Source organism: Belonocnema kinseyi, chromosome 1 (assembly GCF_010883055.1).
Source record: "Belonocnema kinseyi isolate 2016_QV_RU_SX_M_011 chromosome 1, B_treatae_v1, whole genome shotgun sequence".
Classification (NCBI taxonomy): domain Eukaryota; kingdom Metazoa; phylum Arthropoda; class Insecta; order Hymenoptera; family Cynipidae; genus Belonocnema; species Belonocnema kinseyi.
In genome coordinates, this window is record NC_046657.1 from 97,231,933 (window position 1) to 97,246,140 (window position 14,208).

The 14,208-nt window shown below is 38.6% G+C and overlaps 1 protein-coding gene across 1 annotated transcript in view; it reads left to right on the forward strand.

The window, feature by feature from the left end:
* The window catches only part of LOC117178950, a 41,937-nt gene extending 28,240 nt beyond the window's left edge, over positions 1-13,697 (forward strand). Inside the window, exons 4-7 of the mRNA XM_033370534.1 lie at positions 10,188-10,317; positions 10,888-11,195; positions 11,890-12,088; positions 13,533-13,697. Of these exons, the coding sequence (XP_033226425.1) occupies positions 10,188-10,317; positions 10,888-11,195; positions 11,890-12,088; positions 13,533-13,628 (733 nt within the window). The 3' untranslated portion in view covers positions 13,629-13,697. The remainder of the gene's footprint in view (positions 1-10,187; positions 10,318-10,887; positions 11,196-11,889; positions 12,089-13,532) is intronic.
* Positions 13,698-14,208: the final 511 nt, after the last annotated feature.

The window sequence follows — 14,208 nt, forward strand, 5'->3', positions numbered from 1 at the left end:
AGGTGGCTGTGCAATACTCGTAACCTTGGGACCTTTGGGGAGTTCATGGACCTGAACGGGGACAACGTGAGAAGCGTCACTCGCGTCAGTGGAAAGGCTCGGCGTCTGTGCCTTTTCCATAAAGCCCAGCATCTTGCTGAGCAACTCGTTCGTCGTGTCGACCCTTTGCTGAACCGCCTTTAACTCGTCTTTAGTTTCCTTGTTCGACGCCAAGACCTTCATCATCGTCGCCTCTTGCGACAATGGTGGGGGTGGCTGCTTAGCTGGTCGACTCTTGGGCCTCAAAAGCAGCTGTTTGTTGCCCAAGACTCGCTTGAACAGCCATCCAACCTTAGCCAAATCTAATACGTCCTCATCTGAAAATAATCAATTGTTAATGCAACATCTTGAATATTTTGTTGGAGGTTTTGGTGCTACTAAATTTCAAGCTTGATGACAAGTCGGCATTTATAACGAGCATTGCATCGAGCTTATCCAATGACATCAAAGACTTTTGCTAATGCCCTAGTCGAATATCATTTCACTACATGGATGACCTGTAGCGAAATGATATTGACCCTCACAACTGAGCCCTTCAGCTTGCGTAATGCAAAAGCACCCTTTCTATAAACATCCGTAATCGTGAGGTATTGGATGCCAGTGCACTGTTCTCTTTTGAAAAATGAGTTTTTCATTTTTCACCTTTAACCTTCCTTTTTGAAAATGAGATTTTTCATTTTCTACCCTTATATATTCATAGATGTGCATCTTACCTAATTTCACAATTTCCTTATTGGAGAATGCCAAGCAAAAACCACGAGGTGTCGCGCATCGCATCAGGTAGATGCCCTCTGTCGGATGTAAACCTTGCAGTTTGTACCGCGCCCACAGCTTCTCCTTGATGCCCTCAAGTGTTTTTGCTAATTAACGTAATGATATATAATTAGCCTTTTTATTTTACTTTCCTTTTTTTTATGTATTTTTAACATATGAGATTTTATTAAATATTTGATCCTTTTTAATCACTTTATTAAAATTCAAAATTGGAAATGCAATATTTTTCAATATTATCATTTTTAATTAACTTTTGATTTTCTAAAATAATTAGGGTTTTTCTTTAAACTGTTCAATAATTTCCTTAAAAAGTTACAACTTTATTCCGCTTTTATTTTCCCAGCATCTTCGCGCCGAATCCACCTCATTTTTCTGCTTGCGCAGACAATCTAGCCTTTTCACGCGAGGTTACGTTCCGTGATCGCGCGTCAGCTGCGGAATTCTCCGAGCTTCCGTTCCTCCGCGTACACGCGCGCCGCTTTTGCGGAACGCTCCGCGTTTCCACCTCTCCGAGAACGCGCGCGACGACAGCGGCGCGCTGCGAGCATGCGCGCGCGCCCGTCTTCTCCGCTCTCCGCGATCTCCTCGCATAGCAACTGGCAATGCGCCATTTTGCCGTTCCTCTCCCTAGGACGCGCCCGTTTTTCCGCCATGTTGTCTTCTTCGTTGATCGCGCCGTCGCGATTCCCCGAATCAACAGGTTGGCGCCTGTCGCATTCCCGCCTTTTGTCGATTGCGTCATTCGGCGTAATTTTCGACTTTGGGATTTTTCACCGGTATTTTCGGCGAAAACCAATTTTTCTATTCGCACGAACTTTAACGACACTCCCGAAAACTAGAATTTGAATCGTCCGAATTTTCACGTCACTCCCGGGAAAAGTAACTTTTCTCGACGCGAACACTTGTATGATTTTATGTACTCACCGTCAACCTCCCGGGTTTTGTCCTCCTCGTTCGTGCACGAGGCACTGCAGCCCTTTTGCCTTTTCTTTGTGTGCAATCGCAAACACACCGCGCTTTTCCTTTTGTACCGGCACACGCGCCTCGCACGTGCCAGCAGCACTCGCCTTTGTTCGTGCGCCTTCCTAACCTCACGCAACGCGCACACTCGGTTTCACTTTCTCACCTGATTTTCACTATTATTCACACTCGCGCCGTGGTTGCGTGCTGGCTGCCCATTACCTGAAGGTATAATGGGAGAGCAGGTGAATAAGCGTAGTTTTATATGCAACAAAGAACCTTTATTTAAGAGACCGTCGAGAGGCGTGCGAACACCTCGAGAGTACAGCTCGGAATACCGGAGCGCGCCGGTCGCCGCCAGCGCTGCGCGCGACGAGTCACACACAGGCACACGCACAGCATGACACACTCACGCATACTATTCTGACATATCTTTATTAGTTAAAAATTCATCTTTTTTCTCAAAATTTGTTTTTTTTTTGTGAAGAGATTAACCTTTTTGGTTGAAAATCCATCTATCCGTTTGAAATATAATTAAAAATTAAAATATTTGGTTGAACATTCGGGTACTTTTTACAAATTATTCTATTTTGGTAAAATAGTAATATTTTTTGGCGTGGATTTTATTTCTTTGGTAGAAATTTAGATTTTTTATTGAAAATTAATTTTAGTAACTAAAAATTTAATCATTCTATTTTTTTCGACGTTTTTTTAAATGAAAGAATCAATTTGAAATTTTTAGATTTGTGCCTTCTTTATTCATAACGTGTCCCCTAAGGGTTTACATGACTTCCATTCCTTACAGTCTTTCCGCCTACATATTTTTTATAAAATCTTATCCTTAATATTTAGTTATTTACAAATATTTGCATAAAATCTTATATCTAGATCCTTATTTTTATTTCCTGCGATAGCGCAATTTAGGATGTGTTAGCGATAGAGTGAGCGATCGATCGAAAGCGATAGTGCAAGCGAGAGAGAGAGAGAGAACATAACTTCATCTAAAGCGAATTCGGTTATCATGCACTGGTGCCCTCCAAGAGCAATCCCACTTCCACCGAAGCAGGTCGGAGTAAGAAGGAAAAAGTAAGAAGAAGTAAGATGGAGCGAACGGAGTGCTCTTGGAGTACGCCTGTGGAGGGTAACCGAATTCGCTATTAGTCTACTTATGCTATTACATGACCATTACTTACAAATCTTTAAGCTTCTAATCTAAGCACCTTCCGTTTACGTTTTCTTTCACTTCTCTTGTACCTCCATTTTGCCAGTTTTTTACCAAGCATTCTTTCATTCTTTCTCACTCACTCCTGTAGCACTCTCCAATTTTTATTCCATTCTCCCACTAATCCACCCTCCTCTAGAATCTTTACCACATTCTCTTGCCAACTTCCTTTATCTTGCATTCCTTTCTTACATCGTTCCCATACATGCTCCCATGTTTCTTCCTCCAATTCACATTCTCTTATTTATGATCTCTTTCTTTTCTCAAAACATCCCCTCCCTTACCTCGTTTCCCAATCTAAATCTTGCTATTCTGGTTCACTTTCTCTCGCCCTATTCCTGTTTCAAACACTTTGGTAGTTCTATCTTTTTTATCATCTTATACCATTTATTATATTTTGATTCCTCATTCATCCTCCATATTTCCATTAATTGTCTTTCTCTCTCCTTTTTTCCAAATCTCCATAGTTTACTCCAGTTCCATCTTTTATATATCTAGCATTAAAGAACTCTCTCCTTTCACCATAACTTTCAATTTTGCCTCGGTCTAATGAGTTAAACGCATACTTTTAAGTACACGAACATCGATATTATTGCCCCTTTTTCCCTTTCAATCTTCTTATTTACTAGATAGTTCAGAGCATATATGTTGTCCATCAAACCCATTCCTTTTCTAAACACTGCCTGATTCGGTGGATCTACCTTTTTCTACAACTACTTTCTTCCATCTATCCGACAAAACAGTTACAAATACTTTATACAAAGTTTGCATCAGCGTCACACCCCTATAATCTTGAACCTCATCTCGATTGCCTTTCTTCACAATTGGCATCACTACTTCTTCTTCTCATAACTCTGGTCACTCCTCTCTTCCCCATACTCTATTACACATTATCTTTATCATTTACACATTAGTTCCGCCTCTCCACATTTCCAAACTTAATTTGGAATCTCATCTATACTAGATGCCTTTCCATCTTGTATTATTTCTAAAACCTTGACTATTTCTTCCCTTGTTATGTCCTCTTCCTCATCTCTTTCTCTACCATATTTTCCTCCTTTCCTAACTTTTCTCTCCACTCCTCCTAGCATATGCTTAACATATTTTTTCCATTCTACCATTTTGATATCCTGGTTTGCACATTTTCTCTCTCCATTTACTACCTTCCAAACCAAATCTTTCTTCCTAGCCTTCTCCGTCTTTTCCTTAAACCATTTATTATCTTCCTCTTTCTTTTTATTACAAAACTCAGTATACTCCTTCTTTTTTTCTCTTATATTCTTCTCCGTTACTTTTTTTTTCTTTATTTTCTCAATTCGTTTCTGACCTCCTTTTTTCTCTTTGGAGTCCTCATTCCATCCAATTCTATTCCCAATCTTACTAACTTCATTTTTGATTGTGCACTCTAATCCTCTTTTTATTTCTCCTATCATTTTTTCTATCTCCTCGTCCACATTTCCCTCTCCCATTTTGATATTTCTGACATTTGATTTAAACTGTTCTTGTCATTGCCTTAAATAATCCCCGTTTCCTGCTATTTTTACCAGTACCATATTGCTACCAAATTTTACAATATTTTACCATATTGCTATTACTTGTTTCTTCCTCTAATGTTACTATTAAGGGAAAGTGATCCGAATTAATATAACATCCTACTTTTAGTTTCTGGACTTTCCCCCTTACCTCATCATCTACTATCACATAATTATTTACCGTTCCCCTTTCTCCTCCTAAGCGCGTATATTCTCCTTCTCCATCTCCCTCCATATTTCCGTTAAAGCTAAACCACCATAACTTCTCTAAGCTCTTTAACAACTTCTTTCCCTCTCCATACAGAACATTATCTTTGGATTTTCTTCTCTCTTCTTTCCATGCCCTTCCTCCTGTAACTCCTGTTTTCGCATTGAAATCCCCACCTATTATAAGCCTGACTTCTTCTTTATTTTCTGTTATAATTCCTTTCATTTCCTTTTCTTTCTCCTGTATATCACCATTCACATAAACTCCCTTTATTATTCACGTCTCTCCTCCCATCTTTACCTATTCTACTACTAATCCTTTTTATTCTTTCATCTCTTTCTTATCTTTCCCTGTTTTACATTCGTTCCTTACTCCCATCACCATTCCTCTCATTGCTCTGCCCTTTTTATTCTTCCTATTTGCATTTTGAACTTGCAATTTATAACCTCCTAGCAACCTTCCCCTTACTCGTTCCCACCCATTTTAATCTAGCCATGTCCCCATCATTATAACTACATCCAACTGTGTCAAATTTTTCATAAACTCCCTATCTTTTCTCTCCATTCCTGCTATATTCCAGTAACATATCCTTCATCCTTCCCCACATTCGTTTCTCGTCTCTTTTTTCTTCTTACTATTTCTTATTTTCCTATCTCCGTTGCTTTGTCTCCTAATTTCCCGAGACCTCATTTATTACTATCTCTTTCTTTTCTTTATCCCAATCGCACTCCGTCTATCTGTATTATCCCATACTTAACCCATGTTCTTCTTATCTTTTTTCTTTCCTCTTCCGCTATTTTCCTTAACTTATACTGCATCTTTTTTTCTACTCATGTTAAATTATCCTCGATTCTCTCCAAGCTTCCATATAACATCTTCTTCTTTGTCATCACGTCCCTCTTATGTTTCCATTTCTTTAGTTTCACCAGTACCATTCTCTCCTCTCTTCGCTCTTCCCTTTCTATACTTAGCAATTCGTCTATCTCTACCTTGTATCAATCCTTCTTAATACTTTTTCCACTCCTTCCTTCAGCTCCATTCCCTCTAATCTTAGACTTTTTATTACTATGTTTTTTCTTCTTTGTCTTTTCTATTCTTTGTTTAATTTTACTCAGTCTTTCCTTCTCCGAAATTCCCACTCTCGCCCCCTTCAAACTCCCGGTTCGAGCTTTCTATTTTTGTATCTTACCTTGCATCTCCTTTACCTTTTTACTAGTGTCTTTCCCCTGACTTCTTCCCATTTCTTCATTTCTTTCCTAAGTTTAACCATTTCCCGCCTAATTTTTTCCCTTATTTCCTGTCCTCTTTTCTCCTGCTTTTCTTCATAAAACCCTATTCTATCATAATTTCGCAAATTTCTTTCCGCATTTTCTCTTTCATCGGATCTTTAGATTCATCTCAGTTTTCTTCAGGCCCTTACTATTCTGATTCTTCTCTACAAAACTATGCTTTTCTGGCGTCGGTATAAACTTTTTTGGATATTTCAAGCTTGAGCCGATATCTTCCTTCTCTTCACTGCCTTTTGCTCTCAATCTTTCCTTTTCTACCGTTGGCCTGTACTTCCCCCTTTTCTTCCTTTCTTTGACCTCCCCTCTCTGTGTACTAAAAACTTCGTGCTTAAAACCGTTTTTCCTAGAATTTAAACGCTCCACTATCTATTAAATCAATTCAAACGCTCCCGCCGTCTATCCCTACCTTCCTCTATCTATTGTTACGTTCTGGTACCTGTCTTTCCTTTCTCCGTCTCTACGCCGCCCTGCTACTAACAACCCGATCAACACAGTCCTCCCACTGTGGAATAAATCTAAAATCAATCTAACCTCAACTTTCACACAACTGTCACACAAATCTGTCTACTTCTAATTTCGACTCCTGGATATTTTCGTTTTTTAGTTTATTTCTGTGCTTTAAAAACCCCTATACATCCTCAGAAAAATGTTTAAACCAGAAGTTATGAAGATAGTTTCATTCAATATCAAATTTCCTTAAAACCACTGTCTTTTCAATTTCGATTCCTGGCTCTTTTCAATTTTTGCTAGTGTATTTTTGTCACTAAAATGTTTCCGGGCACTCGAAAAAATTCTTCTCTCTATTTACATTGCACTATAAACATGAATTATCTCTTAGGAAATAATTAAAAAATACGCAAAAAATTTGAATCACTTTTTTGACCTTCATGTATGTAAACAAACTTAAAACTCAGGAAAATTAAAAAACTTTGCAAACCACGCACAGGTTTTTGGAAAGTAAATACCCTCTGTAGCCTAGTAGTAAGTACAAATGAGCAATAATTTCGAATTTTCCATTATAGTTTCTATCTCTGGAACTGTTTTCCAAACTGTTGAGCAAACGTCATATCCGATCCAGCGCAACGTACCGCTAGTCACGACATTATCCAAAATCAACTTTTTATGGGTGAATTATTTTCTTCTTAATTTGTTCAAATTTGTGCAACCAAATACAACCTCTAAAAACTACCCCCTGTAAGGAAAACACCATAGTGGGGCCAGCGAAACGTTTGGCTGGCCCCGACATTATACAAAATTAACTTAATGTGGGTGCATTATTTTCGTCTTAATTTGTTCAAAATTGTGCAACAAACTTTAACCCCTAAAAACTACCCCCTGTTGAGCAAAGGTCATATCGGAGCCAGTGTAACGTACCGAAAGTCCTGCCATTATCCAAAATCAACTTTATATGGATTTAAAAAATTAAAACGAAAATAATGCACCCATATAAAGTTGATTTTGGATAATGTCGGGGCCACCGAAACATTTCGCTGGACCCGCCTGTGTTTTTCTGAGAAATAAGGTACTTCCGGTGATGCACAAATTCTAATTTTGGATGTACAAATTTTAAAAAATTCTGCACTAAATATTTGTCCGAAAAAAAGTTAAATTAGCGTGGGTGTTGGGGCCAGCGAAATGGTCCTTAATAATACTGTATATAGGTACGTATAATGTTAAAAGTGTAGGCACACAAGTGTAAAACAGATTCTAGTCAGTTCAAACAAGTTTACAAAGAAGTTTAAAGAAGTTTAAAATTTTTGACATATGCAGAAAAGGATTAAAGGGAATAGAATCGTTTAATCAAGTTAAAAATTTGTTGAAATTATCTCAAACCGCTTGCAAACAGTGTCATGCGGCCATTTTATTTGAATTAAATAAAGGCCCTATAGACCGCGCTAAAGTGTAGAATAAAAAAAACCACGTACCTTAGGGCACCAGCCTTCATAAAGGCAATTCTGAAATTATATTTCCTAAAAGCTCTCGGGTATCTTAACCAGAATTGCACCCGAACGATAAAGAAAAATACGACATAATAACCAAAAAGTTGTGATATAAATAAATCAAAATCCCAAAAATCCCTTAAGATGGGCTAAATCAGCTCTAAGGCAGAGGGGGGGGGGGGGCGTTTAAATGAATTATAGCAAGATAGTCTACAATAGAATATTTGTATAATAACAATAAAAAAGGTAGTGACAGATCTAATGGAATGCATACATAACAGAAAGAAAATATAAAAGAGAAACAAGGTCTAACATCAAACAAAAATCACATTCTGGTAATACGAAGAAAACATAAAGTCAAAAACCAAAACTGTAAAAGAGAGTAACCATTTAAGAAGCGAAGCGAAATTAGGTGACAAAATTAACAATAGTAAACAAAGAATCTAACAAATTTTTATAAAAAATGGCTTTTGAGGGGATATCTAAACAGTCAAATAGAGATCAATTAGATTATTATCAAAAAAAGGGGGCGCGGGTCGTTAAAATAAATACACAAACAATTATAAGGTTGGATGATTGCCGAAGTAGAGGTCGTGACAAGGGACGAGAGAGGTGAACAAATCATAACAATAAAAGGTCAATAAAAACAAAGGACAATTGTAAATGAACAATAAAAAGAACAAAGGAAGAAAAGTAAAGGGGGGGGGGGGTTATCGGCATATTAGAAAAGAGAGTAGAGGTTGTGCCGGGGTCGGGAAGTTAGAGAAGAAAAGAGATCGAAAGAGAGGTTATCCACCATACTTTCAAAACAAAATGGGCGAAATGAACTAACTATAATCCATGAGTAGTGTCACTATTAGCACAGCACTAAAGTTATACGGCTAAATACAAGGCGACGAAAGAACTACTGGGCGTCACTCCAGAATTCTAAACTACTCATTAAACATAGCGATCCAGCTAAGAGTTATTGAAGTTCTTTGAATAAAAGAAAATAAAATGAAAGGCCTGGTTGAACCAGTAAGAAAAATAATTCAAGCCCTTCCTTACACAAACTGTAGCGGTACACGCAGCGCTCGACATGTTGAGCATACAAAACGCACTGCCTCAGATGCGTGCTCGGCGTGTCGATCACTGCAAGAACATTTCCATAAACGCGAGATCTGCCAGGTGTTGAATCCATGTCACAGGACTTGAGGCCGATAAAGGATCGCTGATTCCTGGTGGATGATTGGCGGATGGACTGCACTGCTGCTGCAGGGGGGGGGTCTTCCACCAACCCTCGAACGATATTGAGAAACATACAGGCGTTAACAATTGTATGTTTTTCGTATAAGATCAACTTGGCGGAAATGTCTGTCCACTGACGAACTTTGTGGTAATTTCGTCGTGGGTTTATTCTTAGGTTTTAGATTAAGAATAACCCTCAACGGTAATGAAATAAAATTACATTCTCTACGGTACGACAAATTGGACCGTAATTCGCCTATGGCCCATCCTCATCAGGAAAGATCCTTGGATATGTAAATGTCCTTGAAGTCAAACAAAACCAAAAGATACCAGAATCAGTCTGAAGGAAGTACCATGAAGGTCTCTGGACTGTAGAAGCCTCGCTGAAAATAAGGTGACTCCGAATCCTAGTCGACGACGCCACGGGGTGAAGAAAGTCTGGAGCCTTCCCACTCAAGACCGCAAAGTTCCCATAATAGTTATTTATACATGAAAAAATAAAAGGGACGAAATAAACTTATCTTAAATTTCACAATTTTCGAAACGAATTCATGGAGTGCCGAATTTACTCGAGGTGTCCTATTTCTATTTAATTTTTAAGATTTTAGAGCTTCTAACGGAATCATTGTGATGATATCAAATTGCAACATCACAACAGATAACCACTAGTTTAACCATATTTCAAACCCGTTCTACCAATTTTAAGGTGAAAATATATTTGCAAACAGTTTGATTAATACTTGAACAGAAAACTATTTGAATGAAACTGTTTACAAATTATGTAAAAATATCAGTTAAAACAGGTTCAGATTGAAGTATTAGGTTTTAAATTCAGTATTTTTAGTTCTTCGTTAAAAAATCATGTAATGATTAATCTTTGAGCTGTTCGAAGTAAGTTTAAAACAGTTTGTGTAATTGATGAAAAGCATTTCAAATTCTGTTTAAATTTTAGTAAAAAAATCTTCAATTACCTCACTATTTATTCCGAATTATTAGGCACAGTCACGGAAAACGATTTTCATACGAACAATGGGCCCATGAAGTTGATGGTCAGCGAGAACTTTTGGCTAAATATGGTGGAGTCAAACGGGAAGATATACGAGGAATGAGAGCACCTTACCTTGAGGTAAATATATATTTTTTTATCTTGATCTCAATTTTGTTTATTTGAATTTACAAATTGATTCAAACCTGATTATGGGAATCGGTCTAGGCTGCTGAAAACAAGTTAAAACTACTTCGGATGGTTTTAAATGAGTTCATAACTTGTTCGAATCTATTAGGAACCAGTGCAGAAACTAAATTTGTTTCAAATTCATTACAGCCTCTTAAAATAGTTTTGGATTAAATATACATTAATAGAGTTTCTTCTACAAGTTCGAAAGTATTTAAAATTGGTTTCAATCAGGTTGTAACTTATTCGCAGCTGTTTTCATCCGGATCAAATAAGACATAAACTGATTCAAACATAATTAATTTTAGTTTCTTTATTCTCGACAATGGTCTGATATCATTTTTGTTTAATATTGAGTTAAATTTAAGTTGTGAAAAAATTCCTCTCTATTTCATTTCAAATTTTTTGAAACTAGTTATAATAAATTTGTAACAAGTGCACAAGTGATTTGTACCAGTTTAAGTAGAATTACAAATAGTTAAAAATTTGTATTTCTTATTAGATTATTGTTTCTTCCTTTAGATTGGTGGTGACTCGATGTTCAAAATGCTTTATGACTATAAATTCACCTATGACTCGTCAATGCCAATCTACGAAAATCGGCCGCCCAGCTGGCCTTACACTTTGGATTACAAACTCCCCCACAACTGTGTGATTCCATCCTGTCCAATAAATTCATATCCAGGAATATGGGAAGTTCCCATGGTAGTCTTGGAGGATCTTAAAGGAGGCAAGTGTGCGATGGTAGACTTCTGCAGTAATCCCACAACATCTGCCGACGTCTACAGGATGCTTATGAATAACTTCGAGAGGCACCATACGACCAACAGGTCAGTAGATTTATTTTCCTATTTCAGTGCAATGATCAATGTCTTACAATTGCAGTTTTACAGAATTTAAATTTTATTACTAACCCTTAACTGGCACGCAGATTTGGACATAACATAGCTGGCACGCAGGTGCTCCTGAGACCCCAGGCATAAAAATGCTTGCTACGAAGGGCCAATCGATTATTTTAACATGCGACAATTCTCACATATTCTTTGATATTCTCTTTAAAAGGTGCTATGAATTATTTCGTTTAAATACTCTCGAAATGCTGTACTTTCATAAAAAATCATTCTATAGTAGTAATTAAAGTGGCACCATAAGCAATATTTTCAAATTAAGTTTGAATCGGCTTGGGGCTTCTCAGACAAGGGGATTTTTTCTTAGCCCGTCAAAATGAAATAAGTTCAGAACTGGTTCAATTGTGTTTGAATAGGGTTAGCTACATAACATACATAAATTGAATTTTAAAACTTGTAAGGCGGTTAAAAATATGTTTTGAAGCCATTGCAAACAGTTTTTACTTGTTCAAATTAAGTCGACCGATATGAATCTATTTATAAAATGTTTGAATCTGGTTCAAAGATAGTTTAAAATCGTGTTAGAAAGCCATTCAAATCGCACAAAAGATTCGAAACTCCACGTCTGAGAAACCGTAAAAGAAAAACTAAATACTTTTTTTGTTTTTAATTTCAGAGCTCCATTCTATCTTTACTTCCACGCAACCTGGTTCGCTCAAGCCCAAAACAAACAAGGTTTCATCTCTTTCCTCGACAAGATTGTCGCAATGAATGACGTTTGGGTGGTAACGAACTGGCAAGCCATACAATGGATTAAGAATCCAACACCCCTGAGCCATATCAATAACTTCGCACCTTTCGGTTGCAACTATCAGGTAAGAGTTTCCATTCGTACACGTTTAGGGGTATCCATAGATTACCTAAGACTTTTAGGGGAGCTCGCGAATACTCACTTTAATGTTATAGATCCCTACACCTAGATCCGATCAATTTTAATACAGTGAAACCCCGATACTCTGCAGATTTTGGGGCTGGCGATGTTGGGGAACAAATCTGATTGAGTTCCGCTCCGCAGGTAAAGGCCTGTGTGACCAAAGCACACTCCCCGACGTGCCTTTGACCTACCTTCTTCCTACCTGCGGCGCGGCGTGAATTGTCGAAGGAACTACGAGGGTGGTTCAAATATGATCGAGACAAACGCTGTAGATGGCGCGCATGTATGTTTTGAAGGTCGTGGCTTGAGTATGTGATAGCTGGGTCCCTCACGAACAGTGTGGCATAGTTTTCGTCGGGAGCGCATGTTTCACGCGCGTGCTACGACCATGAGTGAACGTCAAGTGCCGACCGCCGTTGCGCAACGTATTGTCATTCGTTTTTTAGTGCGGGAAGGCGTTAAAAAACGGGAATTTTTCTGCGTTTACGAAATCAGTTCAGTAGTGAGTGCCTGAGTAGGGCTGCCGTGTTTAAATGGGCCAAAGCATTCAAAGATGGCCGCGAAACTGTTGAGAGTGAGCCGCATGATCGTCGACTGCGAACCAGCATGACACCAGACAACATTCGCCGCATCGAAAAAAGGATTTTGGAGGACCGTAGGATGAATGTTCGAGACATTTCGGCTGAACTCGGCATCCGTATTGGTAGTGTAGAGTCTATCATCCACGAACACCTTCAGTATCGCAAAGTAATGTCGCGAATCTTCACTAAAGACGAGACTTGGGTACACTATTACACTCCCGAAAGCAAGGTGTCGTCTAAAGAGTGGAGGAAGAAGGAGAAAGGGGAGCCAGTCAAAGCGAGGACAACCAGGTCCGCGGGTAAGGTTATGTGTACTGTGTTCGGGGACTGGCGGGGCGTGCTGTACGTCGATTTCATGCGCACCCAACGTACCATCAATGCTGCATACTACTATAACCTTTGAAAACACACGTGAAACCTGCCCTCTACAGTCCAGATTTATCACCCTGCGACTACCATATCTTTGGACCACTGAAAGAAGCCCTCGGAGGTTAAAGATTCAACACCGACGACGAGGTAGAGGAGTTCATGCGCACATGGCTGTCCAAGTTGCCCAAGGAATTCTTCGATATCAGCATCAAAAAACTTCCTGAAAGGTGGGCAAAATGCATACCTTGTGAGGGGAAATACCTGGAAAAACTGTAAATTTTTGTAAATTTTTTCGATAGTAAATTAACGTGTCAGAGTATTTGTCTCGATCATATTTGAACCACCCTTATATATCAGGGAGCTCTATTTCGGCGTTCCACTGTATTTGCAATGTGAAACTAAGTCCCTAGACTATATTAAATTTAAATTTTGCAGGCCAGGCCAAAGTGCAGTAACGCCAAGGTCTGCAGCCTTCAGCTCAACAATAAAGTTCAATATCTGAAGACGTGTCAAACCTGTTCCGCACATTAAAAAACGAAATTCGCCGCAGCCAAATAGAAAACGACTTTGACATACACAAAATAAGGAGAGAATGAAATAACGAGAGAAAGTCGTAGTGTGATTCAAATTAAGAAATTTAAATAAAATGCATATTTAAATTGTGCCTTTAATATCAAAAACTTAAATCCTAATAAGCTTATTATTATCCTTTGCACATAGACAGCAGAGGGGATTTTCCTCAGCCCTATCTTACGTCTGTAAGACCTGAGGATTCCGTGTCCTATAAACATTTCTGTTAGGACTTTGACTTAGTTCCTCCCGAGCTTGAGTATTTCCTTCGCTCGGTTAGAGTTTAGCTTTAGACCCAAGAGTGTTTCAGCCTGTCTTCTACCAGAGACCAAACGCTACTCTATCTGATGTTCCTCGGTTAGCCAACTATTAATTTCGTCCGTGACTAAGCTACTAGAAATGCCTACAACTGGTTAGGGTCCAGTACACTTTTCCTTTGCTGCTAGTTTTGCTAGCCTGTTTGATATCGCATTGCCCTTGATGCCGCTGTGTCCAGGTATCCAAAGCAGAGTAACCGATTTTTCTGGCGCTAGCTTATTCA